This window comes from Psittacula echo (assembly GCF_963264785.1).
Source record: "Psittacula echo genome assembly, chromosome: 10".
In the NCBI taxonomy this organism is placed as follows: Eukaryota; Metazoa; Chordata; class Aves; order Psittaciformes; family Psittacidae; genus Psittacula; species Psittacula echo.
Window position 1 is genome coordinate 15,416,302 of NC_137741.1, and position 17,878 is coordinate 15,434,179.

Sequence of the window (17,878 nt, forward strand, 5' to 3'; positions counted from 1 at the left end):
AAGAAAACCAGAAAAAAGGCAAAGATCTAGCAGAGAGAAGGAAGATAAAAATTTCTAATTCCATTAGGAATCCAATGTGACATTTTGAAGTGGAAAAAGAAAAGGCAGTCTATGAGCAATGGGTATTACACAATTACTAAGAATCCCATCTCCTTCCCAGTCTGGGAAAAAGCTTCTCTAATGGGCTGATGTCAAACTAGCAACCTTAAAGCAATGCAGATAAGCTCCTGAACTCGGCTGCCTAATGGAGACATATCTCATCAGCCCCTTCAAAGGGTACCAAGTGGAGCTAAGGCTTCCAGGAAAGCCTCTTGAGATTATCAACAGGTCCTGCTTCAGGCTACAGTAATCAGAAATCACTCCCTAATGCAAAGTTTCAGCAAGTCAGTTCTCAGGTGGCACCTGAAAGCACAAACAAGAGGAGGCTGGAGCTACTGCTTGGGGTCTGCTCTGTTACACTAATACAAATCTACAAGAGTTTGTGTTGTCTCCCAAATGTTAGCATCTGATGGTAATCCAACCATGATCCGTCTAGGCTCTTTTTCCATTAGCCTGCAGGAATGCAGCCTGACTATGACAGTAGCTTAGATTAATGGATTACCGTATCACGTTTAGGCTGCCTGAGTACAGACAGAAGCAGCCTGTAGCACTCCTCTTTCTTTGCTTACTACGTCCTGAACTACCTTTCCCACCCTCCAGTGTGAAACAGCCAAGGAATGACTATCCACCCACATTTCTAGTCTCCAAAACATTCATGTAACAGGGTCAGATCTCCTCTTCTCAGCCTGCTCTTGCAAACCTCCTCCTGTGCCATTTAGACCCCCGTCTCTGCAGAGCACCCCCAGCACTACACCTGGGCACCCATGACCTTCCAGATGAGCCCAAATCGGACTCTTTTTAGTCAAAGTTTTCTTGAAGCACCCACGATTGAGCATGGTTCCCACATCAAATCAGACAAATTTTGAAACCATCCACTCTGTGTCTATGAATCACCACTTAGAAAGTCAAAGTTATAAACTTACTTTTCACATTCTTTTAGCAATTTACAAAGCTTCCCACCATCTTTCCTCACCCAAACTTATATGAGCCATTTCACAGAAACCATTCTGTACTTGTTAGCATTTCCCAGGTTAGACAAATTTCCAGACAATTTTGAGTGATTTGCAGACTCCCCCAAGTGTGAATGGTGTTAAATTCCAGGAATTAAGACACTAGTTTTGCATCACTATTGATTTAAAAAAATATGGTTTGCCACTTCATTAGACCATTGTCACACAGTCTTTGCTTATTTCCATTTTATAAAAATCCAATATTTTCTTTTCAAAAGAATCACAGACAAATTACAGCTTGAAAATTAATCAATAAACCTTTATTAGGCTAACCCTTAAAAGGATTATTAATGTGAAGGAACTCAACAAATAATTTCTCCTTCAGAGAAGGTTTCCCGACAAAGCTTCATACTTCTGTGGCATCCACATTGCTACTGTCCTTTCCTGATACCTCCTTTTTGAAGAAGAATCACAGAAGGTAAATTAAACACAATGTTATTTCCATAAGCTGAGTCATAAGTCAGGTGACTCAAAGTTTCCTGATTTTGGTGCAGATTTCCATGTACTCAAGGCTTTTGAGCAGCAGTTTAACATCAGCCCAAATAGTCTTCCAGACCCAAACCAGACTGGATGTCTTCATCCTCTCTGTTATGTATTTGCTGTAGATTCTCTATATAGATATACTTGATACAGGGGGCTTGATATAAGAAACACTGGTGCCTGGAAAATATAGAGTTAAAGTAATTTTTTGCTTAAGTTGTAGAAAGAAAACTATGATAATAAGTCTGTGGAATTTAGGGGCCCCACTAAACATGAGTTAATTGTTTCACACTAGCCTTCTAAAGTATAACATTTCACACCATCCTTCTACTTATCAGTTAGTTCAAAGACAGAGTCTCCCAAACATCTGCTAGCTTGAGATACTCCTTGCCTGCCCATCCTGCAATAAATTTTGCAGGAAGGTCACCCTGTTCTACATCTTTGCTAGTTAACAGAAGAATAACAGATATGGCTGGTTTCAGCTAATTGTGTGACTACTGGGGCATCCAACTGTGCCAAAGGTGAAAAGTTTAAGAAGAGGAAGACTCGTTTACTTCATCTTGAAGACCCCTACTCACAAAAGGAAGACTCATTTACTTCATCCTGAGACCCTCGCCCATGACCACGGGGAGGCACTGTGCATGTGCAAAGGACCTTTTGGCTCATTATAATACGAAGCGGGGATAGATCATGAATATGTATAGGCATGTAAATTTAGAGGATAAATGTAGCGGGAAACGACACTGAGGTGTGCATACTTTGTAGGAGCTATCCCCATGCATCTCAGCGTTGAATAAAAGCATACCTACTTTACAACTTTAACGAGTTGTGGATTCAAACTGCGTATCATACTAAAGATGTGATAGAATAAAAGCCTGGTGAGCCTCCAGAAATCCTATGGGCCAAATCACTATGAAGGGCTTCAAAGGCCGTCATATCCCTATAAGCACTTCTCTCCCTGAAGCTGCAAGGTTGGAGATCTGAATCAACAATATCGCTTTTGCTTTCCTTTGTATTTCAGAGTTTAGCATAAAGACAGACTTGTTTATGTGTATGAAGGGAAAGTAAGAAGCAAAAGCATGATAATTCAGTGAGGGGCAAGCCTTGGTCATTATTTGGACCACTAGGAAATGGGGCTGAATTATGGCTTGCCATGACGGTACCCTAAATAACTGTTAGCTGGAAATATTAGCTTACATTACAGAAACAATTACGAGAGTTAACCATTTGGAAAAAGAAAACATGCTGCTGAAGAACTGCCATTTCAGCCATCGCAGTTCACATTGCTCAGATTAGAATAGAAATTTCAAGGGGGAAAAAAGATAAATCAATCCAAGTTTATGTCCAAGCAAGGCACAACGTTTTCAGGATAGTACGCAACAAAACATATGCATATTTGTGTTGCTGATTTGCACAAATCCATTCCCTCAGGATGAACATAATAATCAAAAATGAGAGCACAAATGGCCACTTAAATGCCTAAACCCCAACTTGAGTAATTGTGCATGCAAATGCATATGTATTTTTCAAGCGCAACTGCATCCTTTCAATCCTGACAATCTGGATCCAAATAGCTTCTATTACCGTGATTGTATACGCATTTACACACATAGAATACTGTATCATCTAGGACCACAGAGTTTTTGGCAAACCTCAAAGCAAACTCCTGATTTAGGGTCACATCAGGTTTAAGCTAGAATTAGCAATGACAGAATCATAGATGCGCCACAGCTACTTTGCAGAAAATTAGTACTTGCTAGACACATGCTCTTTAGGGACCAACCATCCCATCTGAGACTCTGCAAGTAGAATTAGAATTACGATTTCAGAGCTGCCACGTGTTTCTCAAAGATTAATAAAATGCTTAGGGGGAAAAACAAAACAGAATGGGTTTGATTGCACCTAAGTGATTTCTTTTCAAGTCACTCTCTAACATCTGCTGCAGACCTAGTTGCCGCAACTTCTGCCCAATGGCTTAAAACCAGCAATTCCCAGAATCCATAGACAACAGGTTCAGAGGTTACAAAAGAGCTACTTTGCACTAGTCCAAAGGTAAGACAGTGAGCAATAGCCGAAAGCAGTTTGTAATAGCAATGAGACACCCTTTGAGATAAAAAAATATAACAAATAAATTGCTGTCATCAGTACACACAATCAGAACTGATACATACGAGTTAATAACAGGAGAGGGATGAAAACCAGCATAACCAGCTCAGTCTACATAACAGCCCTGACCTGAGCTTTTGCTTTGGTAAAAAACTGTGTAATGGAAATATATACTTGATTCAGATTATTTCTGCTGTTTACAGCAACAGAGGCTTTTTCTTAGTATTCTCCTTGTTATTTACATTCCCATCTGTATTAGCGCTATGAGCGTGAAAGCTCAGAGCCATTGCTATGGACTCTATTTGATTCTGAGCAGCCAGCATGCCAGATGGGATTACTCCCATTCAAATCTGTCTAAAGATAGACAGAGAAGTTGCACAGTTCAAGGGTGCCCTCACCTGCATGTCAAGGAAAGAGGAATTACTGTGGCTTAAAACCCTGAGCTCTTCTCGGCTTGGAATCTAGCATGTGCACATGACCAGAAAACATATTCATAAACGTGAAGTTATTACAAAGCCAACTATCTGTGTAACATGCACATTCTAGAGGTGGGAGAAACAACTGTTCTCTCATCCTCTTCACTCCTGGGATTTCCACATTCAACCTTTACATGTATTTATAGTGACACACTGGACAGGTAAATCAGCAGAAGGTGGCTATTCCATGCAAATTATTCAACCCACAAAGTGCCAGCTGCCTTTCCAGAGATCTCAGCCTGATCTCAAAGATGTTGTTATTGTCACATAAGAATATCCAAGTAAAACATAACTTAGTCTTAATCTCCCATAAGCTCCTTCTGCTTCGCTTTCAGACCTTGTGTTACCATTCTGCTATCGCAGGTATAAAATCCAGACTTGCGTCATCTAGCATTATATCCATCCAAGCATAGAATTCGCTGCTAGCCTAAATGCAGTGCTGAATATTTCTAGGATATAGACCAAGATCTAATAGAGACTTGGATGAGAGACCACCGATTTTTTTCACATCACTGGAGCAAGGATTTAAAACCATGATAGTGCTCTGTAGAAGTGACTGATTAGTGCAATAAACTACATTGCTACATAAGCCTCTTCCCCTGCTTCTTTCTCATCTCTAAATGGTATTAAAATAGTTTACGAGTGTTCAGCTGCTCTGGACTTTACATCCTCTTACGTGCCATAACCGTTATGGGAAAGACAGAAAAATCATCACTTTTTTAATCTTTGCTTTTTGTTTTTATGTTAATGACCTTTTGTTAGCTAACAGATAACGAATACAGGAAACGCTCATCGAGAAGGAAGTTTTCATTAGTGCTATTACTGTTACTACTGGTAGAAGACACCATGGACCAGAGCTAGAACTGGGAACCACATTTCTGCCTCAGACAGTGCTCAGTGACAGAAAGTATCCTTGGGAGGAGTAGTACTTTTCTCTGCTTCAAAAGCTGAGCTTATGAACATTTTGGGAGAAAAATGGGAAGCATAGGAGACAGAAAATGAAACTCTGCTACTAGAAAAGCTGTCATGGGATGTACCCAGAAAGAATCCTTGCTCTCAAACCTTGTTATTGCCTGGTAAATTTACAAAAATCAAAACAACAAAAGCAACATTACATGAAGACACTGACCTAATTATGGATTTTTACGTATATACATATTCAGAAATAAATCCTTTCCTATTTTGCATATATATGCAGTAGAATATAGCAGCTCATCTCCAACTACTATAATAATATGCCTGAAGCCCTTGTCATTTGTGACAGAAAAATGAAAGCAATCCAAAAGTTGAACTAGGCTCTAGACTGTTTTGTTCTCTACCACTTCTCCGTGTTCTTCTTCCCCAGACCTGGAAGAGTCCTACGGGATATAATGGAACATACAGCCATTTTATAGAAGGACACCTCTACTTGTAAAATTCAACAAGCCAGTTCTAAAAAGCCATGGAAAAGTTGCTCGCAGAATTCTGCACATAGTATAATTTATATGGAATTTTACAGCATAAATCATCACTATTCCCATGCAGTACAATACCATCACAGTCACCTGAGAGTGCCTACAGTGATATTGAGTCAAGGTGTGTTCAAATACTAGCTTCAGAGTTTTGCAGTAAGCATAGACCCAAGGTGCACCATTAGTGAAGCTCTCTTCCCTGCCAATCTCACCCTCTGCTTTTCCTGCCTCAGCTCAAACCTGGGCTATATGACTTCAAAAGCTCTTCAGTTTTTCTGCCCCTTCAAGACTCAGCACCACTTTGCAGTGCTAGAACTGTGCTGCACTTTATTCCTGACTCCCAGCAGTGCTGCCTGTTCGGTTGCAGAAGAGGGGTTTATTTCGCACTCTATCATTCCAACACTGATTCCATTTTCTGGTTTTCATTTTCTTGATGTTCCTATAGGACATTCAGCTGGATTTATAAATTAGGGTGGCAATTTGCTGAAATCACTGGAGCAAAATTTGCCCCTATAATTACTCCAATTGCTTGCGCAATCACATGAGCCATGTGCAGAGGTGAACAATTCAACTTCAGCTGTAGGTACATTTTTGCACAAACAATTTTGGAAACATAAGCTTTCAAATGAAGCTTATTTTTGCGAGTAAAGCCTCTTTGTCCCATTTGTACAAACACCATTTTCGACTGCCTGCCCATTTCCCCAACCCAAGGCCATTATATATCTTTTTTTCCTATCACAGTGCTTTGCCAGCTTTTATTGTTACATTTGAATAACAGATTTGAAAGAAAGGAGAGGGAAAAGTGAGAGAAATACAGAAATAAATAAAAATGTTAAAGAATAACATTAACCAAAACATAGAACTAATCCAAAACATTCTTTTAAAGCAAACTCATGAAAAAGCAGCTTTACACTTGCATAACTGCGCTCCAGACTCTTTTTATTCATAGGCTTTCAAAAAAGAATTTCTGTGCATATTTCACAAAAACTGATGTGTTTTAATACTTCAAAGGGACTGAATGGTCATATAAAACGTGAAATGTCACTTGGAACTCCGGGGATGTCCAGTTTTCAGGGCAAAAGAAATATTGCCTGATTTATTACAGAGTGTAATATACGAAGCTATATTACAAGAGACAATAACCTTCATTCCCAGGCAATTTCAGTTTTCCAGGTAGTGTGGATATTGCAGTAAAATATTGGACATTCTTCACAGCATCTATAAAAGTGAAGTTTTTACAATTTCATTTTGTGGACTTCTCTTTTCCCATCCTATGAATAACAACTCCATCTCTGAACCTGTAGCTTCCAATAAGCATTAACTTGGATAAGCAGACTTGATCTTGAGATAGGTGACCAAACCAGCCCCTGTACTTGTGACATTACCTCATCTCCAAAATATTCAACTTTGATATCAGTATTTGATGCCTACCACAATCAGGTAACAAGTAAAATCAAAGTTCAGCAACAATTACAGTATCTCTCAGCATAGGTTTATCTATGTGGTCAACAGGGTGAAGGTTTGCAGATACCTCCTGCAAATTCCAAGAAGGTATGAAGAGATTCCTGATTCGCAATACAATTCTCCAACTCCTGCATTGCTGATGCTGAGGTATCCTTCACAAACCTTCATCAGGTGGTTGCAGAAGTCATTGCAGCAACACATGTTCCCTGTCCCAACATGTAATAGTGCAGGAAAGCTCACATTTCCATGTGGCCAGGGCTGAGAAAGTGGATCAGGCTCCACAAGAACCAACAGCCCAATGCCCTTTTCATTCTCACCAATCTTAATGCAGAAGCTGTGCCATTAATGCATTGGTTCCTAACAAGGGACCAGCTGCTCTTTGCCTGTCTCTAAACAGAGACTAGTACAGGCACAATTATAATGGGAATAATATATCACAAAGGGGACTCAAATAAGCATAATAACAAACAAAAGGGATAATGAGACACAATCAAGCTAACAAGAATAATAATATAATTCAATCATCTCATTAACTTTACTAAAAGCTAGCTTTGTACACCAGTCTCTTAGCTCCTGAAAATGTCTTCAAAGGAGTTTACACATCTGATTATGAACTTCCATCATCAGTCAGGAAAACAGACATGAATGCAGAACAAAATGATTCCTTTTTGAGCCTGTGGAACATCATGTTCATATCTAATATTCATGCTAATTTGAAAATACAAGGTAGAGCCTATCTAAAATGAAATCATCTCAAAGGCTAGAAGCTGAAGTATTTAGTAGTCCAAGACAGTAATGTCACTGAGCCCCCATCAAGTGATTTTTGTAGTGAAATCCCCAGGTGACCCTGCATCACCAGCATAATTTGGGTATGAAAAAGCCAGGAGAAACACATTCAACTCATAGGGTACCTTCATTGCTTAAGAGCTTTACAAAGACTGCACATGCTTTTGTAACTGGCAACTGGCAGACTAATGAAACAAGGGACAATGCATTAGATCCTTCCAGTCCTTAGTATGGTCATTAACAAATTAGTTTTCATAGCTGTTTAGAAGGCAGACAGTACTGTATCTCCATTTTACTGGCAAGTAACAGTATGGTACTTATGTAAGTAAAGAACATAGGACAAGGAAAAATGGTTCTATACTGAAAGAGGATAGATTTAGATTAGACATAAGGAAGAAATTTTTTAGTATGAGGGTGGTGAGACACTAGCACAGGTTACCCAGAGAACCTGTGGCTGCCTCATCCTTGGAAGGCTGGACCATCCCTAAGGCCAGGGAAGTTGTGAATGCTCCATCCCTGGTGGTGTTCAAGGCCAGGTGCACAGAGCCTTGAGTGACATGGTCTAGTGTGAGATGTCCCTGCCCATGGCATTGGGGTTGGAACTAGATGATATTAAGGTCCTTTCCAACTCTAACTATTCTATGATTCTATGGCCAGGTTGGATGGGGCTTTGAGCAACCTGTTTTAGTATAAGGTATCCCTGCCCATGGCAAGGGGGTCAGAACTAGATGATCTTTGAGATCCCTTCCAACCCAAACCAGTTTGGGATTCTATAAGAAACTTGCAAGCAGGAGAATAAGGTCTCAGATTTTAGAGTTTAACAAACCCTAGACCCTGTCCATATCAGCCTTTCTACTGCTGGATCTTTTTGTTCTTTACCAAGGCACACAGACAGTGGTGTAGTTCTCTGGAGAATGTGACAAAATTAGCTGTTGTGTTGGTCCATTATTGGGCTGGACACTGGGACAGGCAGTTACAATGCAATAGATAGAGTGTACTCTCTGGCCCAGACTCTGGGAAGCACATGAGAGATGTTGGAAGATAAAAGGAATGACAGAAAAGCACCCAAAATCTCCGTTATTCAGCATCTGGGAAACAAAAGCACTGAGCAATAAAGCCAACCACTGACACAAAGCTGGTGCCGAGTCCCATAGACAATGATATCACAAAGGCTCCTGGTTTAGCAATTCAGCCACACAATAAATTAGGTGAGGGTGTTAGAACAACAGCTGGCTGATAATTAGTCACAGCCCCCTCCAGCAGGGTATCAACAAAGTGGCAGAAAACATTTCAAGTAAATTAAACTTTAAAAAACCCTCCTGCAATCACTCCCCCGGCAGACCCTTCCTTCAGCTCCCCTCTCGGCTTCTTATTTATTGTAATTACTTTAGTGAGAAGATTTGTTTCCTTGTTATTATATATATTACCATGCAGGGCAACAACAACAACAACAAAGAAAATAATCGCAGGGAAGAGTTATGTAGCTTATTTATCTCCTTGGCTGTTATTGGGCCACTGGGTGGAGAGAGCGATGAGGAGGTAGGGGCCTGGGAAAAGCAGTAAATAGAGGAGAAGGCCTATTCCTCAGGAGCAGAGACATATGGGGGGCATATTTACGAAGGAGGAAACACTGACAATGAATGAACAGAGCTAATAACTCAGGGGGCTCAGCAGCTCCAACTGATAAAGGAAGGAATAAACAATACTGCATTGGAAGTGCTGTCAAGTGAGAGAGTCCTGGAGTGCAGATGAATGTTTATCACAGGCGAGCCAAGGATGGGCTGTCACATCTGCACAGAGAGCCTTGGGTGAAACTGGGGCACCTCCACATGCTGCAGGACCAGACCCACTTCTGGCTCCACCAAGAAAGAGCTTGCAGAGCTGAGAAACATTGCACCTCATGTTTTAGCTCACTCTGCGCACACACTAGCTTCATGTGCTACCCTAAGCTCCCACATCCATCCCTGCCCTCTTAGTGGGGAGGAAAAGAAGCAACACTTAAGGCACCAAAGCAGCAAATAGCTGAGAAAATGTCTATTCGGCCTGGGGAAAGTCAGCCCGTGTTTCATATGTACCTCCCACAGCCACTTACCAAGCCAGTACAGATGCTCCTAGAACTGGCATTTTCGCCCCCCCTGAGGTCTTGAGAAAAGCATCAGTGCACACAAATACACCACTTTACAAAGTGCAACTCTGAGCACAGCCATTATAAATGAGTAAGGGTTGAATCTTGTGTAGAATGCTCTTTTATCCAAGAAAACCTTGGCTTCCACATGTCTACCCAACTACTTTTGGCATGGTGCTGACAATTGAGATGCAAGATTTCTGAAGACAACACAAAGGAAAGACTCATACAGCATCTGCCAAAGAACAGCAGCACACTAATCCTGTAGTGCCTCTCTCCTAGAGACAAACTCTCCCACCACACTGATGTGAAAGCACTTCACTTCCCACATCTCTACACTATCCTTAGAGAAACACACACATCATAGATTAGCTAGTCTGAAGAGAGCCTTTGGAGTGTGTTTGCAGAGTGCATGGCACCAATTTAGTTAAGCAAGGCTGGATTCTGACAATTAAGCTCCTCTTCAATCCTCTGACCACAGAGGAGACAGAGGAGTAATAAAGAGAAGGAGGGGGAGGAAAGGAGGGATGTCTGCAGTTGTACAGCTTTGTGTGACATCACCTCAAGATTTAATCCTTGAGGATGCAGTTCTGGATCACAAACTTACTCCTTAGACTAGCCAGGAGCTTTCTATTCCCCATCCCTGATCTGTTCTGCCTTTTACTGTCTGGAGAACACAATGCCTTAAAGCAAGAGAACAAGCATTAATATAGGAAAGAAAAAAAGCTATATATACAAATACCACGTTTTAGGTATAAAGACAACTGTGCTTTTGTTCCTCCTCTTAATAGTGTCCTTCAAATCACAAAGAACCAGGTACAAATAATAAGTGGAAGCAGACTCATTTTTCCCTTTGTAACTTTAAAAAGCATCTGGAGGAAACAGTTTCTAGAAGGGATTTTAGTGGATTTTTCCCTCTCTCCATTTCAGTAATTGTCAAAGTAGTAAAGCTTTTCTCTGCTGGATTTAAAGAGGGGCTGAACAAAGCCCCACAGGTCAAACAGGATAGAATAGATGGCCTAAACAGAGCAGGAGTGCATATCAATGGAGACAAGAAACCCAGAACCCCTGCCTTACCTTCCTTCCAGCAGCAGAACAACTTACTCAGCCTGTGTTGTGGGAGGGCAGGTGCAGGAGGGTGCTTTTAAACCAGATAAAGAATAGTCCATGGCTATAATTCAAATGCAAATCTGGATTTCCTCTTCCTAGCTGCTACTGTGGTTACCCCATGGCCTTGAAGAAATCATGTGGCTTCCAAAACTTAATCTTCGTTCACCAAAAAAAACTCACCTCCTCCCATCTCCACTGACTGGTTAAATTCATTTATCAATGAAAAGCTTCTTTGATTTCATAGGAGGGAAGGGAGGGCAACAAAAGGGCAGAAAGAAAAGGAAGAAGTTAAAAGGAAGTGAAGAGGAAGAAGGTGGCAACATAGGAGTGAGACATGAACTCAGAGAACTCTGATATTGGCCACTTAGGTAATTGTCAGTGGGAAAAGAACTTCTGAACACAGAACACACAGGCACTGCAAGAGGAGGTATTTGACTGGTGTAAAGCATTTTTTAAAACTAAATCACTTCCCCAGGAGCTTCCACCTCTTGCTTGATCAATGATCTTGCAAAACCAATCATTCTTAATTTAACACTTCTGGAAACCAGGGGGGGAAACCCTCATCAAACAGGCACAGTTGGCAAGCTTCAAGTATTAGCATTTGGCATCATTTATTACTGCTGTTTATGGTGATATAAATTAGGTTATACTGATAAAATTAATAACCCCAAATTTAGGTGCAATAAATAGCAATGTTTATCTAGAACTGCAGTGTCTGAAGAAGCCCAGCCAAAACCACAAAGTGTTGACTGCCATGTGGCGACTGTGAGCCCACGTGTGGGAGTGCCAGATGTGCATAGAGATGGTGTCACATCTGAGCAGATGCTGACAACAGCTGCACGAACAGGCTGCTGCCAGGAGGGTGCACAGCAGGCACCCACAGAAGACAGCATGCAAGCACATCGCAAGTTAGCCTGCAACTGCACAGGCATGCCTGAACACACACACACACACATTGGTACTCAAATGGAAGATAACAAATGGAACAGTGGGGACAGCAAACAGTGTTCTCTTTCTTTATAAAAACTTATTTTTGTGCTGCTATCATTAGGCTTCTTACAAGTTCCCTTACTGAACCCTGCTTCCTGGGTTTTACACAAACATGACTATAACTGATCTAGTTTTGGGACACAAAGATTTCATTTAAACAGATCATAGAATCAACCAGATGAAGTCCAACTGTTACCCCAAGACTAAAGAGAAAATGCTCCCAGTATGCATCCTTCACTCTTCATTTCAAACTGCTCAAAGGTTATGGTTTGTCATTATATCATCCTCTAAGGAAAAAAACTCAGCCAAAAGTAGGGGGCAATGACCAAGGTCTCATACTCCATTGGTAGCAGAGGCAGGAGTAAAGCACAGGTCTCTTGTTCACCACAGGTTTCTTGTTCACCAATGGCATTTTATATCACTTCCATAATGAAAGTGATGATCTTTATGGATTCTTCAACACTTCATAGAGATTAATTCCTTTAAAAACTTTCCTATTTTACTATGATTTAGTTTAAAAATGGGATAGAGGTACGGGCAAAGACAGTGAGCTACAAGACCAAACAACTTCGGATTCTCACAGAAGAACTTGTGCAAAATAAAGTCAGGCTGCAAAGACGCTTTCTGTTAAGTATATGGCTGTCACCTCAGACTGACTTACGCTACTGGTCTTGGAGACTATTTTTTCTTTATAATTTCTATTGAGAGAAACAAAATTAACACACACAAATAACCGTGTTGGGTCAGACTACAGGTCTGTATGAGGAAGCATCCCATCACAAGCAGTGATGGTCAAAAGCCAGTGTCTGGCAGAAAGTGTAAGATGAACTTTATGAAAAGCAGCGTCTGTTACTTAATTTAAAATACAGAGCCATTATCAGATCAGCTGAATATTACCTGACAAACCTTGCACCCGAGTGCTGTTCAGGATGGAGCAAAACACTCAGCCACACACAGCAATGCAATTGCTCACCAATTCTCCCTGGATTGAACAGAGTCAAATTAGCTACAATATTTGGTAGTGATCTATTTTTATGTGATGACAGCCTCACTCATACATGCACACTTGCATCACCACTACCTTCATTTAGCATCAGCGACAGGGTTGCAAGTGTCTCCATCACTGACAGAGAGGAACAGAATCTCAGAGCACTGACTGAAGTGAAAGGAGGGTGGAGAGCTGCTTCCCAGCTCAGCTTAGCCACATGCAGACAAAGCGTAATTGTATTACTGCAGCCTTATCTGTGTTAGAGGATCGTTCTCTGCATGTAAGTTTCAGATCACATTAACCGAAGCAAATACCAAGACCCTGATCATCTCCTTGCTGCATGAGGCTTCCAAAGAGTGATCATGCGGGTACCCTGCTGGGATGAGCACACATCTGCTGAGCTGAGCCTGCAGCAGGGAGGCAGTTGGGGAAGGGGCGCATCTGGGCTGCTGGAAGAATCCCTTTGTAACCACACACCAGCATTCATCTCTGTGACGAGCAGTGAAGTGTTATACACATCCAGCAGACAGGGCTGGGGAAGAGAGAGTAAGCATATTGAAACAACTGCCAACAAAAAAAGAATCCAATTCCTTCCTAAATAAAGATACTCGGATACCAAGACAAAAGCAACAGAGGCACTGAAACAGAAGACATTCTGGTTTCACAGTAAGAGATAACATCGCTGGTTAGCAATGTAGGTATTCCCAGCACCCAGCACAGAACCAAGATACTTAGCCTGGATAGTGGAGTTGATGCATTCAGTAAGTCCAGTCCTGATGGAGAAGTGTGACAGCACAGCAACTTATATAAAACTAGAAAAGAACAGCAGGTTTGGATGTTGGCCGAGGGAACACCAGGCACTCTAGCAGTCTTTTCACAGATGCCTGGCAGGCTTCCACGAAAGGGATTCTGAATTCCAGGACAAGCAAGTTGCTTCACAAAATGGGTTGTAAAGTGGGTTTGAGAGATGTCAAAAAATATTTAGCAAGTATCTTCTTACAAGTACTGTGGTCAATGATGGGCTATAGACCAGCTGCCTCATAAGACAGTTTCCCTCTTAGCATTGACTTGAAAGATAACAGAGTTTACAAGAGCATTTAAAAGTGGAAGATGCGGAACATTAAAAAAACAAATAATTCTGTATGTGCACATATGGACATTAAGGGCCTGAAAGATATTTGCCTTCTCCAGTGGGCATGGTTATCTCCAGCATACAGCCAGTAAATCTAAGTCCCAAAATAGAAGCATTTATTTCAATGTAGGAGGATGCAGGTCTACTAAAAAAGCACGTAGGAAGAAACAAGAGAATATCTGGGCCACAGGAAGCTTCACAGGATAAAAGCATTTATAGCACAAAGGAATGGTTCTTTCCCTTCCCCAGGCCTCCCAATCAGCAATAGAGCCATAGCCAAGTCCCCATTCCCTTGCTTCTACCCTACCTGCAAGCCTTACCAAACTTACTTTTTAACTCATCACCTGATTTAACTACAGTTTAAGCTCATCTGCATCAGGGAAGTCAGACACCTTCCCGTGTGACACAAGCTCAGGCAGTACGCTTCATCCAGGTGTCACCAAGAGCCACATCTTCCCTCCTGAGGGTCCCTTCCTCTGCTACACTGGCTTCTGACAGCTGGAGAAAAAAAGGTCAGACATTCCCTCCAGTCCTCCATCTGCTGGAAACTTTAAGTGCAGTGAAAGGATTTTTCCTTTTTAGAAGGGGGAAAAAAGCCACAACCTTTCTCTTCTGCTTCTGCTGTCTGGAAGGATCAAGGAAGCATTCAGTGCCAGCAGAGGCTTCAAATACTCTAGGGCAGTATCTAGCTACTCTGGTCTACTGCTATGCTCAAGTCCTGGGGAGCTGGCAGCACAAAAGCTGTGAGTGTTCACAGTCACAGGCTAGAGGCTGTCAGAAAAGCCTAAGCTGAACCTGACTGAAATTAGTTAGTTTAGAATCAAACTCAACTCTCTTGTTGCTCAGGATTGGTTTGTTGTTTCTGCAGAACTCGATCTGCACAGCCTGGCCCAAAAAGAGATGAGAGAATATATCTTAAGAGAAGTTGTTCCTCAACACCTTGTGCATTTCAATGCTTGTCTAAGCTGACCTTTCAGCTTCAAGATCTGTCATGTCTTCCGCTGCAGCAAGCCAGGGGACACAGTTGTTACCAAAACCTGAAAGGCCTTATCACTAGGTCAAAACACACAATTCACTTGCAACCAGCAGGATGCAGTGATAATGTCCTGCCCCTGAATCAGACAGGACTGACAGTTATTAACTTATAGCCACTCCACACTCAAGGAAGTGAACAAACTCCACTGTCTGCAGAGACATTGCAGATCTTTTTCCAGGGAAGTGTAAGCCTACCATATCTTAGTGCATCTTCAAACCTTCAAAGAGAATTCTTTCACTGTCTGCATAGCAATATTTATTTCATGCTAACATATTAGGAGCAGAGTTATACTTTTTGCACTCATGTAGAGGGGGAGAGGAAAGGCAAGTTAGTGTGGGAGGGCAGGTATGGTATAAGGCAAAGAATGCAAAAAGAGTCAGTATTTTCCAAGCTCAGATTCAGTATCTCTTAGGAAAGGTGTGGGAGGCAAGATTGAAAAGGAGGTGGGAGAAGGAGGGAGCTTCACTGTATAGAAATATTTCCATGAAAATGTGAAAATTTAATAGATCCTTACTCATCTCCTCCCCCCACCAGGCTATACAAAGCATTAATTAAAGCCAGTTATTCCCAAGCTTGTCTGTCTCGCAGGTGTAGTCTGCCCTGCTGTTTTAGCAGAGTAGGTAGACCTCCATTTATCAGGAAAGATCCTGTTTCTCTGGCACAACTAATACTTCATCCAAGCAATTGAGAGGCCTTATAGCTACATACAGTACAGAATCAGGTACATCTGACTAATGCAAGACAGCACACTGGGCTATATCTCAGATACATATTTTCCACTCAGGATTGAAAACAGGATGAATAAAACATGAGGCAAAGGGAATTCTCCAGATCCAAGACATTGAAGACGAGACCTGCTAGATGCACAGGGATGAAGCTTCCAGAGAAAACATCAAAACCCCAGAATAAGAACATGTCACAACTCACTTGCCATTGATGACTCCATCAGGGTTAAGCATGGGGACAATCTTGAAAATGAAGCATTTCCGCAGGAGATCAGCAATGGGGTCATTGCTCACAAGGAACTCCAGGGTCCCCTTCATTACCCAACTGGCATTGCTTTCACCAGGGTGAACACGGGCCACCAAAAACACATAAGGACGATTACCTGTAAAACAAAGAAAAACACAACTAGACAGGAATTCTTATTGAATAACATCTTTGCAAATGGCTTTTATTCCTTTTTAACTGAAATAACAAGCCAAGATATATTTTAAGGAAAACACATCCCTAAATAGTCCAGACATTTCCTGAATATGCTATTTGCCAACTGATCCCAGGTTTAGTCGTCAGAACCAGCATGTGTTAGTCTCATCCCTTTGCTTATTTATTCTATGATTTGTTTATTTATTCTATGATAACTTCCAGACACTTATGTGCACCATTAGAAAGCATTTTGCATATGCAGATTACTGTCTCTCAAAATGACACCAATGTACTTTCTGGCAATTCTTGAAAGTTTGGTCCTATCAAGCCTCTCTAAGGTTTAAAAGGCAGCTAGAAACTATTTCATTTTCTCCATTATTAGTTCACCATTAACAATTGAGAACTTCCCAAATCTCTCAGCAGATCTGTGTACCTATAAGACATCCAAGGACATGCAAGCTGTCTGATCACTGGTAGTAACCTGTGTTGCAAGGTCAGAATCATAACTAATCACATTAAACTGATGTAATTAAAGAAAATACATGAATATGTTAACCAGATAAGCTGCAGAGGAAGAGTATTCAAAACTAACCATCGTTTCACATCCATCCAAAAAAAGGTAGAAACAACAAAGCACACAGCTAAGGAAGGCTGTTAATTCTGGTGGAAAGGCAGTTTTCAGTTTTGTATAATATAGACACACAGATTGGCAAAGCTGATTTTTAGAGGCTGTAACTAGAAGAGTTCAGCTGTTGCTAGCAATACATTTGGTATGGGAGACAAGCTGTGTGAATTTGGGCTTAGGGAGCAGGTTTGGAGCATTGCTTTGTTAAAAAAAAAAAGAATAATCAAAGTCTTTGTAAAAATTTCATTGATAAGCTCTGCTGAACCCATTTCAGAGTAACCTGCAACTTAACATATCTGAACACAAGGAAACTTTCTCTGTTATTTGCTGTCCCTGTGAAAAAGCACCCACATTTGGTCTAGTTACAAGCCTCCAAACCTTCTCAGTATACATATGCTTAGAAAAGACCAAATATGACAGCAGATTCTTTGAAGATCCCATCTGTGCTCAGCATACTCCACAGATAGGCCAGGGAAACAGGATAAAACAGAGGGAGACACCTGTCAGGCACAGAAAATAAAGGGAAGGGACAAAGCAATTATCTGTCTCAAAATGATCCTTTTGTGAGCATTCTCAGGCTGTTGTCACAAGTCAACCTGGCAGATTTACTTTAGTGGAAACCATTATCTGTCAGGGCATCATGGCAGTGCCAAGATAGGTTTGTCCTGTTCTATCAGATAGCGTCAGTACTCAGGCTCTGTTCCCTGGCGTGAACTGAGGGACCCCAGTTGACAGGCTTGGGACTGGTAAACAGGATAGAAAACAAAACCGAAGGCACCAGTCAAGTGTCCTTGTAAATAAATGCTGAGTTAGCAAGTTACATGCCTTTGCCTTTAGCTCCCAAAGCTGCCCTT

General features: G+C 41.3%; 1 protein-coding gene across 1 annotated transcript in view; it reads right to left on the reverse strand.

The window, feature by feature from the left end:
• Positions 1 to 17,878, reverse strand: part of AGBL1 (AGBL carboxypeptidase 1) — a gene marked incomplete at both ends in the record, with an annotated part of 282,988 nt that overhangs the window by 157,581 nt on the left and 107,529 nt on the right. Inside the window, one exon of the mRNA XM_080626759.1 lies at positions 16,181 to 16,361. Within this exon, the coding sequence (XP_080482885.1) occupies positions 16,181 to 16,361 (181 nt within the window). The remainder of the gene's footprint in view (positions 1 to 16,180; positions 16,362 to 17,878) is intronic.